Source organism: Nyctereutes procyonoides, unplaced genomic scaffold (genome assembly GCF_905146905.1).
Source record: "Nyctereutes procyonoides isolate TBG_1078 unplaced genomic scaffold, NYPRO_anot_genome, whole genome shotgun sequence".
NCBI lineage: Eukaryota > Metazoa > Chordata > Mammalia > Carnivora > Canidae > Nyctereutes > Nyctereutes procyonoides.
This window is the reverse complement of record NW_026575036.1, coordinates 20608015-20625610: the sequence shown is the minus strand read 5'-3', so window position 1 is coordinate 20625610 and position 17596 is coordinate 20608015. Positions and strand designations below refer to the sequence as shown.

At 37.3% G+C, this 17596-nt stretch overlaps 1 protein-coding gene and 1 pseudogene across 12 annotated transcripts in view; both read right to left on the bottom strand.

The window, feature by feature from the left end:
* PPHLN1 (periphilin 1) overlaps positions 1–17596 on the bottom strand; it is a 142967-nt gene that overhangs the window by 120393 nt on the left and 4978 nt on the right. For 7 of the 12 annotated variants that reach the window (XM_055318936.1, XM_055318934.1, XM_055318933.1 and 4 more), the window contains 2 exons: positions 9373–9415; positions 5874–5965 (listed from right to left, as the gene is read on the bottom strand). In XM_055318936.1, the coding sequence (XP_055174911.1) occupies positions 5874–5965; position 9373 (93 nt within the window). In that variant the 5' untranslated portion in view covers positions 9374–9415. The remainder of the gene's footprint in view (positions 1–5873; positions 5966–9372; positions 9416–17596) is intronic. The other 5 variants (XM_055318945.1, XM_055318943.1, XM_055318938.1 and 2 more) reach the window with 1 other exon arrangement.
* Positions 4346–4914, bottom strand: LOC129505691 (60S ribosomal protein L12-like; annotated as a pseudogene).

Sequence of the window (17596 nt, the reverse complement as noted above, 5' to 3'; positions counted from 1 at the left end):
AACAGAATCCAAATATACAAAATAGAGTAGTACCTTCCTCTATCCCCAGCACTGATGATAGTAAGTGCCCAGTTTTTAAGGATTAACTACTTTCATATTTAGAAAAAAATAATTTGCTTTTTAAAACCTTTTAAGTTTTTATTGAAGTATGACATACTTACAAAAAAATGTAAAAATCACAAATGTACCCCTAAATTACTTTTCACAAGGTAATTACACTGTGTAACTACCACCCAGATCAAAAAACTGAATATCCCTAGTTCAGCAAAAGCCTTCCTATGCTCTCTCCTAGTCACTACTCCTCTCTTCTAAAAGTAACCACTTTCCTGGTGAGTTTTGCCTATTCTGAAGCTTTATATAATACACAGGAAATACAGGATATAATCTTGTATTTGGCTTCTTTCAGTATGAGGTTCAATAGCCTATTCAGGTCCATTCATTCTAATCGCTTGTAAATTGTATAATTAATTTATTGTTACACATTTGGATTGTTGCCAGTTTGGAGCTGTGATGAATAATGCTGCTTGTGAGCATCCTATACAAGTCAATATGATATACAAATATGTTTTTTAAAATAACATTAGATGATTTGTTTTTTAAGTTCTTTAAACTTTAAAGAAATAATATTTTTATTGGCTCCAAAGTCAAGAATTATAACTTTATTGATTTATATTTCTAGTTCTAGTGTCATTTATCAGTTTTCTAGCTTAAGGATTCAGTAGGTCCTTAAAATCAGATGTGAATAAAAGTTACTTTTTTCACCCAAATGCAGCAACAAACAACAGAATAACAGCAGCAGTATCTGTGGCTTCATCACTAACAGAAATCATAGATATTTTCATATCATGTTATAGCCGTGCAGTATGTAGAAACATGATTTATTCTCATTACTTTGAAAATATAGTAATGAAAATCCCATCATTAGTTCATAATATTTAATGACCTACTCAAGAAGTACATATTACATCGCAAATTTGTTTTTATTTTTTTATTTAAGATTTTATTTATTTATTCATGATAGAGAGAGAGAGAGAAAGAGAGAAAGAGAGAAAGAGAGAGGCAGAGACACAGGCAGAGGGGGAAGCAGGCTCCATGCAGGGAGCCCGATGCGGGACTCGATCCCGGGACTCCAGGATCACGCCCTGGGCCAAAGGCAGGCGCTGAACCGCTGAGCCACCCAGGGATCCCCACAAACTTGTTTTTAATATTGATAACTATACTCAAATATAAGTAGTCTCCTTTAATTCTGTATATTTTATAGTTTAAAAAACCCTACTCTGAACAGGGATCCATGGCAACAAAAAGTTTAAGATACTTTGCTTTATTTAACTAAAATGCAGGTGTAACATAGAAGGCAAAGGAATAATTTCCAAGAGCCATCAAAGGTGCATAATTGAGAGGAGGGGAAGGCTTTAAATTTTCAATCAAAATAAGGCCAAGTTCACCAATAAGAGTCTTGAGGAAGGGGATATGGGAATACAGAAGGATTTATCAACTAGGAGAGGCTGACTAGGGGGATGAAGGGACCAATCTAATTGAATTAAAAAAAAATTTTTTTTTTTAAAAAAGGAGAAGAATGAAGCTGTACAAGGTCTGGGCAGGTTCTGTGCTCTTAGAAGGAGAAATGCAATCTAGGCTCCTTCCCATCTCGGAGAAACCAAGTAGCCAGAGAATTTAGGAGAGTCAGATTTACCTTTGGGAACTTAGAGACAGTTAAGTACTTCTAGTCTGATTTTAAATGCACTTGTGGTACAAAAGGTATCTATATGCTTCCTGATGAAATTATTTTATAAAGAAGCATGTTTCACATTTACAAACACAGAAATGATATAAAAATAAAAATGATTGGGTTTGTTTAGATTTTATTACAATATCATCACCCACTGAGAACTTACATCACCTGTCATTTTAACTTAACTATTAACTGTTATCATCAGCAAGTTCATTATTCATCTACGATCTCTATTTCTTAAATCTGCATAAGAGTCACCTGACAAACTTTTTTTTTTTTAACCTGACAAACTTTTACAACACTGATGTTGAGATCCTAGCTGCAAGGATTATGACTTAATTACCTGGATGGGGCCCAGATTTTGGTATATAAGAGCTCTCTGGAGGACTTTACTATACAGCAAGGAATGAGAGCCTCTAATCTAAATCACTGATCCAAAATCTAGCCTCCAAGTTTTCCCTTCCTCAAGTCCAATAACCTTCGCCCACTCTCTATCTCTACCACTATCCACTGAACTTTAATCACCCAGGACTGTCCTTCTCTTGGAAACTACATTTCAAAATACCTGTCTTTCTGCCACACTCTGGTCTTCAGTCTCACCAAGCCTTTCCTGTCCCTCAACCCCTCATTTCTTTCAATCCACTGTCCCTCTCACAGCCTTACTTCCTTTCTGAATTAGCCCGTAACACATAATATATTACCTCAGTCATTCTCTGAGTCAGAACTTTCAATATCCTTATCTTCCTGAGTCCACCACTCATAACACCTTGCCTTCTCCACTCCTAAACCGGGCTACTTAGGTAATGAAACACACATTCCTGTAGACTGGTACCCCTATCTTTACAGTGCACAAGCTCACTGCCCCTTAGCAACAGTCTTTTTAAACATTTCTGGTGAGGAGATATCAACAATGGTTACTCCAAATTCAACACACGGGACTCAAGTTGCCCTCTACCTCCTGCCTTTCAGGGGATGATTGCTATCCCTTCAGAAAAAACAAAGGCTATTTATTAGGAGGAACTTTCTCTAACCCATTCTTACACGGTAACTTAGAGATCTGAAGGGCCCTTCTGTCTTTAGGACACTGATAAACTGATTACTCCCACCTTAAAACTGACCCCTCCCCAGCTTTCTTAACTAGAATCCCTCCCTAGCAATAGCTGACAGCCTCCTAGAAGATCCCTTGACCTCCAGTTTTATCTCTGGAAGCCAACTTGACTGTAGTGTTTTCTATGATACAACAGAGCATGCATGCATAATCAGAATGGTGTAATATATGATATAACATCTAACTTTTTCCATGATTTGATTGTGAACATTTCCCACTGTTGTCTGAAATTATGTTTCTGTATATAAATCCCTGTCTACAGGGATGCCTGGGTGCCTTAGTGGTTGAGCATCTACCTTCGGCTCAGGGCATGATCCTGGGGTCCTGAGTCTGAAAGCTGCATCAGGCTCCCCGAAGGGAGCCTGATTCTCCCTCTGCCTACATACATCTCTGCCTCACATGAATAAATTTTTAAAAATCTTTTAAATAAATAAATTCCTGTCTACATTTTATGGCTTCTACAACACTCTACAGAGTTCTATAAATATACCATTCAACACTCAGAATTGTTTTGAAGATTAAGAAGGTTATAATATAAAACCCCTCACAGTAAGCAGAAACTAGTTAAATATGTAATTATAGTAAGTGACCATTTAAAAGTCTTCCCTTCCCTAAATGTACCTTTTTTTTAAAGAATAAAAGATTTTATTAGTTTATTCATGAAACAAAGAGAGGCAGAGACATAGGCAGAGGGAGAAGCAGGCTCCCCATAGGGAGCCTGGTGTGGGACTCAATCCTGGGACTCCAGGATGACACTCTAGAGCCAAAGGCAGACAGACGCTCAACCACTGAGCTGCTAAACCACCCAGGAGTCCCTAAATGTATCTTATTTTATAATTTGGAGTCATGTGTTACATTAAAAACAAAAATTAGAAAAAAAAAAAAAAAGGCTGGGACGCCTGAGTGGCTCAGCAGTTGAGCGTCTGCCTTAGGCTCAGGGTGTGATCCTGGAGACCCAGGATCGAGTCCCACATCGGGCTCCCTGCATGGAGCCTGCTTCTCCCTCTGCCTGGTTCTCTTCCTCTTTCTCTCCGTGTCTCTCATGAATAAATAAAATCTAAAAAAAAAAAAAAGGAAATTCCTGGAAATTGAAAACAAACTAAAACAAATCCAACTATATACCCAGTTGGCATAACCACACAGAAAATTCTCTTAAGTATCCTTGAAATACAAATTCCTAAAGGGATATATCCTTGGAAAGGTAGGGGTTCTAAAAATTTTTTTCCTAAAGTGATCCCTTTCCCATCTTTGCATTACTCCCACATCATCTATGTCACTTTGTTTTCCTAAGTAAACTATAAAGTATTTTATCAAATTAAAAGAATTTAATTGAAAATTTAATTAGAAACACAGTCTATAAAATCTGGAATGAAATGACATATAGTAATAATTAAGTTTACCCATTCTGAAAAATGGTAGGCCTCTTTGTTCCAGTTTTAATTCTGTTTTTATTGTTGTTGTCGTCAAACGATTCTTTATGGAAATATTTTCCTTTGTAGTAGTTCTTAACTAGCTGGACATTCCACTGCAGCACTATTAATGTCATGAGGATGGTGGTCATCAACATTGCAGCCCACAGATTATTTAAGAGTCCCCAGGATCTCTTTAATAGTTCCAGAGAATCTCTAGCTAAACATTGGTAATTCTAGATTACCAGAATTCTCTCGCTAAAGATCAGACCCTTCCAATCATTAGTTGCCTTAGCTAAAGCCCAGTAACGCATTTGTTGGGCAATGTTGACAATCTCATCAAAACTGATATTCCCACTGTGCTTAATGTTTTTCTGCTTCTTCCAGTCTCGTGGGGGTTCCTTGAGCACTCTGACAATCAGGGCAGAGGCAGAAAATACCACTTCAACTAGGCTTGTCTGTTCTGGTCAGTTACACTGTCATCCTTAGACACTTACAATCATCAGTGGCCTTGGCAAGGTCATCAGCAACCTCTATCGGAGATGGGACTCAGAAGGCCAATCTTGGGGACCAGGGCAGACAAAGCACTCACTTCCCCATGAGTGCACCTCAGGTACATAACTTTGATCTTATTGGGGTTGGGATCTCAACTTAGGTGGCATGGTAGAGGCAGCTAGTGTCAGGATGAACCCAAAGTTAGGACTACCAAAAACAGTTGTACCTTTGTCTCCTTCAAACCAAAAACCAAAAAGCTCATCTTTTATCATTTTAGATCAATTGCAGCCGAAGCTGTAACCCAGGCCAAATGATAATGCTGAAAGTAGTATCACCCATCTAAGCGTGTTGTGGGACTTACTTAGAAGTAAAAACGTATAAACCAATATTTGTGCCTTTGATAGTGTATAATGAATCCATAATATATCCACATAGTATCACCACAACCCAAATCCCCTGGTACTTAGAAAGGGCCTGTGCAAAAGTTTAAGATTGACAGCTTCTTAACCCTCCCCAAACTCTTCCTTAGGTCACTGCAGAATATTTTGGGGAGAGAGTGTATATAGTCACCCAATAAACACTGAACTCCTACTATGTGCCACACACTAGATGGTGCTGAGAATACATTAATAAGAAAAATAGCAAGCTCCCTGAAAAAAGGCCTAATTAAAATTCCTAATTCTCAAAGCAACAGAGATAAGCAGTAGGGCAATATACTAAAAGCTGCCTGCCTGCCCCTACTTCATAATTTCACATATCCAATTTGCAAACATTTTTAGGAATTGAGAAAATAGGGGACATCCAATAGTAGGAGCAGGTGCTCAAATACTCCATTAATTAACAATCTTTATAAAAACTCAAATTTTCTTCACAAATTCAATTCAGTATAAAAATCCTCCATTTTAGAAATTTAAATAAACAATGTGAAATATAGATTATCTACATAAATAAAATGTTGCCCTTTATTTTCAAACTTTTAACTTTTAAAAGATAAGCTTAATCTGCCTATATGTTAACCCAGACTGTTAAGTTTTTGGCACTTAAAGATTTTATTAGGAGGCTTAGCTTTGGTGTACCAAATTCACTTAGATTCTAGATTTTCAATTATTCTACAGCAGTAGCAACTTACACTGGGGTGACTTCGAGGAGGTATTCGTTCTCTTGGAAGTCTTTCATAGTCATATCGTCCCTCAGACCACATTTCATCTCTTCTGTAAGCCACTAAACAAAAAGGAACCAAAAAGTTATGGCTTTTTATGTAATTAGGAAGCAATAGAGAAGATTTTTACAAGAGTAAATAGTTACATTTCAACACAAATATTTTCCAGAGATACTTAAGAAAAAAATGTTACTGACCAAAAGGAAAAAAGAATGATTAAGGCAATTCTTCTTCCAAACAATTCTGAAATGTTCTTTTTTAAAAAAATGTAATAGAAAGCCCCACATTCCGTTTCAAAGACTATTTAAAGCTTCAAAGAGTTTGTTCCCATCACGGTAAAAAGATCCAGAAGACCACAAATATTTCTTCATTCTCATAGTAAAAATTTTTTTTCTCATAGTAAAAATTAGAAAGATTCATTTTCATGAATAATTTGCAACGGTGATCAGCAATGCTATTCCTATTTCCCGGTGGATGGTTTCTATAACACTTTTATAACATTTTTAGTTTTGCTACATTCCTAGAGCTTATCTCTTATATATGTTCAATGAAATGGTTTTAACTTAAAAGTTTAAATAAACAATCCTATAAAAACACAATCAACAAACTGAATTAAATCACTCTCAATTTTGCTTTTAATGCTATAAGTTTATTTTAATGCAAAGGCACTTTCATAAAATTCAAAATTAAAAGTTCTGTCAGCATTTTTCATGTTTGGGATGCAGAGAGAGGCTTCCTACTTTGAGAGCTGCCATGTTCTGGGTAAAGCACTAATGCAGTACATTACGGAGTCCAGATGAAAACAAGTGTGAGGACAGCCCGGGTGGCTCTGCGGTTTAGCACCTGGCTTCAGCCCAGGGCGTGATCCTGGAGACCCGGGATCGAGTCCCACATCAGGCTCGCTCCCTGTGTGGAGCCTGCTTCTCCCTCTGCCTGTCTCTGCCTCTCTGCGTGTGTGTGTGTGTGTGTCTCATGAATAAATAAAATCTTAAAAAAAAAAAAAAAGAAAACAAGTGTGAACAAGGAGAAGAAGGTAAGCAAGACAAGTAAGAGAGATGATGAGCACAGGGTGCAGAAAATACCCTAAAGGTCACTTATATGGGGTTGGAAAACTTTATAAAGGACCAGACTTTTATTTTCAGCCTTGCAGGTACGTCACAGGTCTCTGTCACAACCACTCAATTCTACTGTTATAAAATGAAAGCAGCCATAAGCAATACATAATAAACGTAGGGGTGTGGTCATATTCCAAAAAATTTTTATTTACAAAAACAGGAAGGCTGTTTTTGTAGGCAGCAGCTCATTAACCACCAGAGTAGATGAGAAATGGTTAACAAAGCAGAACCAAGAGAACACGATGCAGGTTCTAACCCAAGAACTATGAACTATCCTGATATATAGAAGGATAATCATGAGCGAAAAGTGAAAAATGGGACAAGTACTAAGTCAGGATCTTTGTAATACAAAAAAATTGGGCAACAAGTCCAGACACATAATCTGTAGATTTGTGGAGTAGGAAAATATTTCAGAAAAATACATGTCAAAAGATTTTTGGTGGTCCTTTATGAGGTAATAACAATAAGAGGGGGGAAAAAAAGAAATGACATTCTATTTTGGCAGCATAAAATTCTAACGGTTCAGGCTAAGCAAAAAAGGCTGAAAAATAAGGGTAGTATTTTTTGATACTATCCACAGTATAAACAATCTTAATTTTCTCTATAAAAACAAATCTACAATATTTTCTGATACAAATAGACCCAATAAAATGAACTCAAAGATGCCTAGAAAAATCTTAATTTAAGTTACAAATTAGCTTTTAACATTATACATAAATCAAACTGAATTCCAAGTCCATAATCACACATCATCATGAATGTTATTTCAGGAGCACCTGAATGGCTCAGTCAGTTAAGCATCTGCCTTCAACTTCGGCCATGAACTCAGGATTCCCTCTTCCTCTGCTCCCACCCCCTGCCCTGCATGCTCTCTCTCAGATAAATAAATAAAATCTTAAAAAAGAGGGAGAATGTTATTTCAAAGTAATCAGTCTTTTAAGAATTGATGGAAACTTGAAAAAAAAAATTACCAAAATTTCTCCTCCTTTACTGAACCCACCAAAGGTTTCAGTCTAAAAAACAAGTCAGTTTTATCCTACTTGAGAAACAATAGAGAAATAATAGCAACCAACTGAAATCAAATCACAGGGGAAAAAATGAACCCAAAAGAAAAATGTACAAATGATATGAAGAGAGTTCACAAAAAAAAAAATGACTTAATCTTTTGAAAAGATGCTCAACTTTCTTCAAAATAAGGAAGATGAAAACTAAAACTATAATGGAGTTATACCAATTTGCACCCAAAGCTCTGCAAAGAAAATCAAACTCTTTCGACTAGAGTAAGAAAAGCCAACACTCTCATAATTAATGAAATGAGTATAATTTTAATTTGGTGCAGATTGGGAAAAAATGAGCAAAATCTATTAAATGTTAAATGAACATATGCTTTGACCTGGAAATTCTATTTCTATGTATACTCTGCACAGGTACACAGCAAAGACTGAAAGCAACCTAGAATGTTGGTCAGGAGGGTAGAGATTAAATAAAATGCTGTATATTCATATATAAAGGAATATTATGCAAGCCATTTCAGAGAAAAGTAACCCATATATAATATAGAAGGAATGCCAAGATACACTGCTAGGTTAAAAAAAAAGGGGGGTGGGGGATCCCTGGGTGGCTCAGCAGTTTAACGCCTGCCTTCAGCCCAGGGTGTGATCCTGGGGTCCCGGGATTGAGTCTCACATCGGGCTCCCTACATGGAGCTGCTTCTCCCTCTGCCTGTGTCTCTGCCTCTATCTCTCATGAATAAATAAATAAAATATTTTTTTAAAAAAAGGTTGATTAATATGTTGAATACACTGCCACTTAGGGAAAATAAAAAAAATAGGGTATGAATACATATCCATATGTACAGATTATGTAACAGTGCCTGACACTGGGAAGAAATGGGTGGCTGGGTACAGGAAGGTGAATATTTATACTGCGTTATGTGTTATACTTTCTATCATCTATAATAAAAATAAGTTACTATTTTTAAAGATCCTGGAAATCATTCACGAAGTATAATGTGTCAGAGCACCTGGCAGGCTCAGTCGGAGGAACATGTGACTCCTGATCTCAAGATTTCTATTTCAAGTCCCACGTGGGGTGTAGAGATTACGTAAATAAGTGATACTTTAAAAAAAAATTTTTAATTAAAAGAAAAATAACATCTCAAGTGATAGCAATAGTTATGAATATAAATTAATGAACTAAAGGAAAACAAGTAAAAATAAGATGGAATTAATTTAAAAAAATACAAGAGTTCTAAGGAAATAATATATAGTTTAACTAGATATAATACTACAATATTAAAGTTACTAGTTTCCCACAAAAAAAAAAAAAGTAAGAATAACTACTATACTACTTACTTGAGTCCTTTCAGGAATCAAATTTAAAGTTTTCAACAATCTCCTGTAGGAGGGGGGAAAAGTACAGACATAAGGATTTCTGTCTGTATAAACCAATCAATGGAGAAAAATAATTAACTCTTCATTATTTGCATAAATAAAACTCTCAAAATAAAAAATAATCACCATTAATAAGCCAAACTCCCTTCAAACACATCTTTAAAAACAGGAGATATTATTTTGACCACCAGAGGCCACCCAAGTTTCATAACAACAACTGAGTTATATTAAAAGAATTCTAGGGATCCTTGGGTGGCTCAGTGGTTGAGCAGCTGCCTTTGGCCTGGGGCGTGATCCTGGAGTCCCGGGATCAATTCCTGCGTCGGGCTCCCTGCATGGAGCCTGCTTCTCCCTCTGTGTCTCTGCCTCTCTCTCTGTCTCTCATGAATAAATAAATAAAATCTTTAAAAAGAAAAAAAAAAAGAATTCTAATCCTAACTTTGCCCAAAAGCTGAGAGCTAGGCAGGGCATAGGGCATGTCTCTTCTTAACCTTATCTCTAAAAGAATTACATTTAGTGTGTAAGGTAATTTTTATCTAGAATATTAAGAACACTGGCTTTAAAATATCTCATATGTTAAAAAAAATTCTAGCATCCTTAGTCTGGAAATCCCTACAGTTTATATTGGCAATAAACAGTCCCATGTTCAAGTCATCCCAAAATCAAACTGAGAATCATCAACTCATCAAAGAATACTAAACTCACTAGGTAAAAATTTGATGGAGAACTTTTTTTCCGATTTTTTTGAATATCACTGATAACCAACATTACAGTAGTTTCAAATGTACAACAATTATACATTATGCTATGCTCACAAGCGTAGCTACCATCTGTCACCATTGTATCGCTATTACAAAAATACCATTGACTATATTCTCTATGCTTTTTCCTCCTGTGACTACATTCTAGAACTCAAAGCTTGTATCTCCCACAACAGAGAACTTTTAAAAACTTTCCCTCAAGGGACACCTGAGTAGCTCAGTTAAGGGTCTGCCCTCAGCTCAAGTAGGCGATCCTGCAGTCCTGGGACTGAGGCCCTGCGTCAGGCTCCCTGCTCAGCAGGAAGCCTGCTTCCCCCTCTCCCTCTGCTACTCCTCCTACCACTTGTGATATCTTGCTCATTCTCTCGTGCTCTCTCAAATAAATAAATAAACAAACTTAAGGGAAAAAAGGTATTAAAACTTTTCCCCAAAAGAATGAAAGTACACTGAGCAAGCTTAGGTAAAATGAAGACAATAACAAAATAAGCAATGTGCAAAGCATGACGAACACTGCAAATCTATGAACTAGTCTGCAGGGATAGAAGAAACATATCTCACTCACAGCGAATATCCTCCTCAATGGGGAAAAACTGACCACCTTTTCCGTAAGGTCAAGAACACAACAGGGATGTTCACTCTCACCATTGCTGTTCAACACTAGTACTGAGTCCTAGCCTCAGCAATCGGACAACAAAAAGAAATAAAAGGCATCCAAATTGGCAAGTAGTCAAACTTTCACTCTTCACAGATGACATGATACTCTATGTAGAAAACCCAAAACACTCCCCCCCAAAAATTGCTAGACCTGATATAGAATTCAGCAAAGTCAAAGGACATAAAATCAATGCACAGAAATCAGTTGCATTTCTACACGCTAACAATGAGGCAGAAGAAAGAGAAATTAAGAAATCGATCCCACTTACAACTGCAACAAAAACCTTAAGATACTTAGGAACAGACCTAATCAAAGAGGTAAAGAATCTATACTGTGAAAATTATCTTTAAAAAAAAAAAAAAAAGAGAGAGAGCACCTGGGTGGCTCAGTGGTTGAATGTCTGCCTTTGGGACAGGTCATCATCCTGGCATCCTGGGATGGAATCCTGCATCAAGCTCCCCTCAGGGGTGCCTGCTTCTCCCTCTGCCTATGTTTCTGCCTCTCTCTGTGTCTCTCATGAATAAATAAGTAAAATCTTAAAAAAAAAAGAGAGCTATAGGCTTGAGTAGATTGATTCTCTGTCTGCCATTTTATATGAAATTCAAAGGATAGGAGTGGCTCTCCTAGAAAGATTAAGCTCACCTAATGGCTACACAGAGATTTTGTGCTTACTAGCCAAGTGCGAAAATAAAGCTCCTGATCTAGTTGTCTTTTTCTGCCTGGTAGTGTGCAAGACAACTAACAGAATATTACTGTTATTACCTGAAAATAGATCTACTTTAATCAACCTATGATTTACAGAAGCTTAAAAAAAGTCGCAAAGAAAGTCAAAGTATATAACTTTGATGAAAACCTAGCAATTGGAAACAAAGTGGCTAGAACAAGGCAAAAAGTAAAAACATAAAAATTCAATAGGACATCTAAAATACACATTATCAAGAAACAAGAGATCAATTCAATTGTGAAGGAGCTAAATATGAACAAATGAATCAAAGAGCTAAAATCTGGAGATACCTCAACAAATGGAAACAGAAAAACACCTAAACAAATGTACATTTATCTGATGGAAAGTTATTTAGTGGGTGTATTGGTCAGTTCGGGAAGATGAAAAATGTTGGATAGTAGTGATGGTTGTACTATAAATGTGAAGGTACCTTGAATTGTATACTTAATGGTTAAAATGGTAAATTTTATGTATATTTTAACACACTAAAAAATAAAAAAGCATGAATTTATCTGGCAAACTGCCAACTGATTTTGCTGAATGTAACTATCACTTCTGTAGTGTATCGATCTGTATACTGAACTTAATTTCTACTAAAAACAAAAAGCATCCATGAAATAGCTACACATTGCATTACTGTTACAATTTTAATTCCTACAGTTAGTCCTATAACAGTTTTGCATGTTTGACTCCATATTTGATGATGCCCCAGGGGAGTATTCACCTTAGTGGGAGCTACAGAAATCAGTTAAATGTAAAAATGTTTAGTAAATAAATAACTTCTCTTTACCTTAAAAAGTTGATAAATTTTAAAGATCCTAATTTAAATTACTGGTGTTTTATGTAAGTGATGAATTACTAAATTCTATTCCTGAAATCAGTATTACAGTATGTTACCTAACTGAAATTTAAATAAAAATGTGAAACAGGGGCACCTGGGTGACTCAGTTGGTTTAAGCATCTGACTCTTGATTCTGGGGTCGTGAGACCATGCCCTACATTGGGCTCCATACTGGGCATGGAACCCAGTTGGTATTCTCTCTCCTCCTCTGCACCTCACACGGCTCACTCACATGTGCATGTGCACACGCTCCTGAGTGCACTCTCATTCATATATAAATAAATAATAAAATTTCAATTCCTGTACACCTGGTGAATAATTTTATAAAAGAAAATTAGTTTGCAGGGCTCCTGGATGGCTCACTCAATTAAGCGGCTGCCTTCAGCTTACACCATGACCCCAAGGTCCTGGAATGGAGCCCCACATCAGGCTCCTTGTGCAGTACGGAGCCTAGTTCTCTCTCTCTCTCCCTCTGCCTGCCACTCCCCCTGCCTGTGCTCTTTCTCTGTGTCAAGTAAATAAATAAAATCTTTAAAAAAAAGAAAAGAAAATTAGTTTCTTTTACAAAAGACAATAGTTTAATTGCTTAAGTGTCTGTAATACAATGATTAAATATACACATTAGACTATAATCTCCTGTAAAAAGAATTTCATTTTTTAAAGTTACCTCTTCCTGGTGAGTCAACTAAAGTATCAGTATCTTACTGGGGTTTGGGAGTTTTTTGTGAGCAGGGGGATGAGCTAAATGGGTAATGGGTACTGAGGAGGGCACTTGCTGTGATGACCCCCAAGTGCTGTATCTAAGTGATGCATCACAAAATCCCACGTGTGAAACCAACTTTATACTGTATAACTAACCTGAAGTTTTAGTTAAAACTTGGATAAAATTTTTAAAAAAAGAATCATCATCAAGGGGTGCCTGGGGAGCTCAGTTCGTTAAATATCTGACTCTTGATTTCAGCTCAGGTCATAAGCAACACCATCAGGTTCCCCACTGGGCAAGGAGCCTACTTAAGAGTCAGTCTCCCTTCCCCTCTGGCCATCACCCCCCTCACCCCCTCTCCTGTTCTAAAAAAATAATAACAATAATTTTAAAAAAAGAATCAAGAAAAAAAATGAGCACCCTATGACTAAGAAATACCACCACTGAGTATATACTGTTACAGGATCTGTGTACCAGAGTCAGATAAGGTTGATCACTGCAAAACTTTACATTTCTAGAAAATGTGTACACATTTAAAATGAAATATCTAGCTACTAAAATACATGTACAATACTTAAAAGTATAACTTATCAGAACATTTTAATTAAAATACAGACTTTTGTCCCTCATCTATATGTGGTTAACTCTGGGGCATGAAAACACAAAATACAGATTTTGTTTTAAACTTTACACATGACTGGTACATTTTATGATTGCTCTTATTTGGGGATCTCTGAGTGGCTCAGCGGTTTAGCGCCTGCCTTCAGCCCAGGGCTTGATCCTGGAGTCCCTGGATCGAGTCCCACATCAGGCTCCCTACGTGGAGTCTGCTTCTCCTCTGCCTGTGTCTCTACACCTCTCTCTCTCTCTCTAATGAATAAATAAATAAAATCTTAAAAAAAGTTATGATTGCTCTTATTTTCTCTCTTCTCTGATGGAATTACAATCCTGGCATTATGGCCATCAATATCTTTACACAATCTACAGGTATCTAGTTTTTAATGTACTTTTACCATACCTCTATTCTTTTTACAAAACGGCAGTATCAGAATAAAATGCTTTATTGTTAACTAAATTACTCTTAAGGGGTGCCTGTGTGAGTCAGCCGGTTGAGTGTCCAACTTTTGATTTTAGCTCAAGTCATGATCTCAAGGTCCTAGGATGGAGAGTTGGGTTCCCTGCCAGAGAGCCTGCTTGGATTCTCTCCCTCTCCCTCTGATCCTCCCCTAACTCTGTGCCCATGCATATATGTGCTCTCTCTCTTTAAAAACAAAATTAAAAAAATAAATTACTACATATTTTCAGAATAAAGAATATAAAAATAGTAAACACAATTTAAGACTAAAAAATATATAATAGTGGTATTGCTCACTGATAGGGCACTCTTTCTTTTTTCTTGATTATTCTTTTTAATCCGAATTTTTATTTAAATTCCAGTTAGTTAACATATAGTGTAATGTTGGTTTCATGTGTAGGATTTTGCGATTCATCACCTACATATGACACCTGGTGCTCATCATAGCAAGTGCCTTCCTTAATACCTATCACCCTTTAGCCCATCCCCCTGCCCACAAAAACAAAACCAAAAAACAAAACAAAACAAAAAAACTCAAAAAGATATTGACATTTTAATAAGACTAAATAGAACTTGGTGGAGCAAATAATTAGCATCCACCAAAAAAATTTTTTTTCAAATATCAAACCGTACCAGTAAGGTCCATGTCAAATTATTAAACATCTTTCATCCTTAAGAAATCTATATACTTAGGGAAACAGGAGTATAAATAGAATATTCCATATGCAACCTTGTACTGTTAGTAAAACAAAACAGAAGACACAGTTTGAGGATTACATACAAACGAAAAGAAAGAATATTGGACTATAAAGAAGGTAAGTCTTAAACTGGATCTTGAATTAAGACAAGAGAAATGGGAAAAGATAATCTTTTCAGCAACCTTCTGATTAGCAGCACATGTTGGTTATGACATCCAGACTTCAGAAACTGACCCATCCCACAACTAGCGCCAATCAGCAAAACTTAAGCAAAGATGCTCTCTCACTAAAGTGATTGTGTTACTTACCAGGTAATCACTAATCTCTCATTAGTGGAGTCTCAGTAGTACTCCAGTAAAGTGTTCTGATCCAAAACGATATGAAAACTGAAGAACAGAACTGAAAAATGGAAGGGCCCTCTACACTACAATTAGGGAGAGAACAGAATCAGAATTCACTATACAGAATGTAGGCTTCAGGGCAGCTCCGGTGGCTCAGCGGTTTAGTGCCGCCTTCAGCCCATGGTGTGATCCTGGAGACCCGGGATCGAGTCCCACGTCAGGCTCCCTGCATGGAGCCTGCTTCTCCCTCTGCCTGTGTCTCTGCCTCTCTCTCTCCCTCTGTTTCTCATGAATAAATAAATAAAATCTTTTAAAAAAAAAGAATGTAGGCTTCATTTAGAAGTTTGCTAATGACTAGTTGAAGATCATAAAATTAACTTGCATTCTCTTATGCCATATTCATTAGAGAATATGTTTAATATACCACCATGGTATATTAAATCCATAAAGAAGTAAGCCTTTCTTTGAGCACTCCAGAGAGCCAACCATTATTATGTTGACTTAGCTGCCGGCTAAGAGAATAGGGAGGGCTGGTATTCTCAGTGAGAGTAGCCTAGAAATTGAGAAAACAGAAAGTCGCAGGCAATATCCTTCTGTCAAACCATTCACATTTGGAATCCACAGGCAAGGCAATAGATATATTTTTTTTACCTTACCCAAACTGGTTATAGTAGCAGCTTAGACTGAAGAATAACTAACTGCACACTGCTCTCTTTTCAGCTTCCAGTAGTAAATACACTCAGGATAAAACACACACACACACAACAGGGAGCCTGGGTGGCTCAGTCAGTTAAGCAACTGCCTTCAGCTCAAGTCATGATCAGGTCCTAGGATCAGGCCCCACATCAGGCTCCCTGCTTGGCAGGAAGTCTGCTTCTCCCTCTGCTCCTCCTCCCACTTGTGCTCACCTGCTGTCTCTCAAATAAAATAAAATCTTTTTAAAAACAACAACAAAACTGGGCAGCCCGGGTGGCTCAGCGGTTTAGCGCTGCTTTCAGCCCAGGGCCTGATCCTGGAGACCAGGAATCAAGTCCCACATCAGGACTGCATCAGTCCCACATGCAGGCTCCTGCATGGAGCCTGCTTCTCCTTCTGCCTGTGTCTTTGCCTCTCTGTGTGTCTCTCATGAATAAATACATAACATCTTTAAAAAAAAGAAAGAAGGGATCCCTGGGTGGCGCAGCGGTTTGGCGCCTGCCTTTGGCCCAGGGCGCGATCCTGGAGACCCCGGATCGAATCCCACGTCGGGCTCCCGGTGCATGGAGCCTGCTTCTCCCTCTGCCTGTGTCTCTGCCTCTCTCTCTGTGTGTTACTATCATAAATAAACATTAAAAAGTAATAATAATAAAAATAAAAATAAAAAAAGAAAGAAAAACAACAACAAAGCAGAATAAAATAGCTTTTCCTCCTCTCCAAACCCATTCCTTTCACTATTTTCATCAGTAACTATTCTGATAATGAACCAAGGTTAGTGAATAGCAAAGTCACATATGACGTCATACTCTGAATGAGCATTAGGCATTTATTTGCATTGGCAATTCCCCACCTAGAATACTTTTCTCCAGGAATCTGCACGGTTAACTTCTTTGTCCTTCAATACTACCTTCTTGATGTAACCTATCTACAAGATCCCCCTAAACTTCGCTATTCTTTTCATAGCACTAATCATCTAAGATACTATAAAACTTGTATTTGATGCGTATTATTGGTCCCGCACTAAGTATATGAACTATATGAAAACAGGGATCTCTATGTTCTTCATTGATTAATAAGCACCTAGGACAATTTGCACAACTTGAACACTCCGTGCTCAAAGTTCATAGAGTCAGTTTATTAATGCTGGTAATATGTTCCTTTAGATAAATGACTGCCACCTCTCTACTTCTATCCTGACTGTTCAAGAGGACAGCTCAGAGACATCTGCAACTCAACATGCCAAAAGTTCTTCATATTTCTCAGAAGCCTGTTTCATCTCCTGTCTTCCCCACTTTAGTCAATGACACCACCAGGTACCCAACAGCCCAAATCAGAAGCCTGAATCATACAAAGACTCAAAACTTTTCCTATCTATTTATTAAATCCAGTTATTTCTATCACCTCACTATGTAAATATCAGATGCTCCTCGTCTAGCTATTGGACTCCTCAGTAGTAAAACACCTGGTCTCCCTGCTTCTCACCCTACAAATTGTAGCCAGAATGTTCACTCTGATAAGACACCTGATTTAAAAATCTCAGTGGTTCCTCAAATACTGAAGAATGAAGATTCATCCTTAACCTTATAAAGGCTTATGACCTTGCTTTTGCCTTTCCAGCTTCACCCACACCATTTCCCCAACAGTGTAGCATACTTTTCCTCTGACTACTATATCTTCTTATCTGCCTTTCA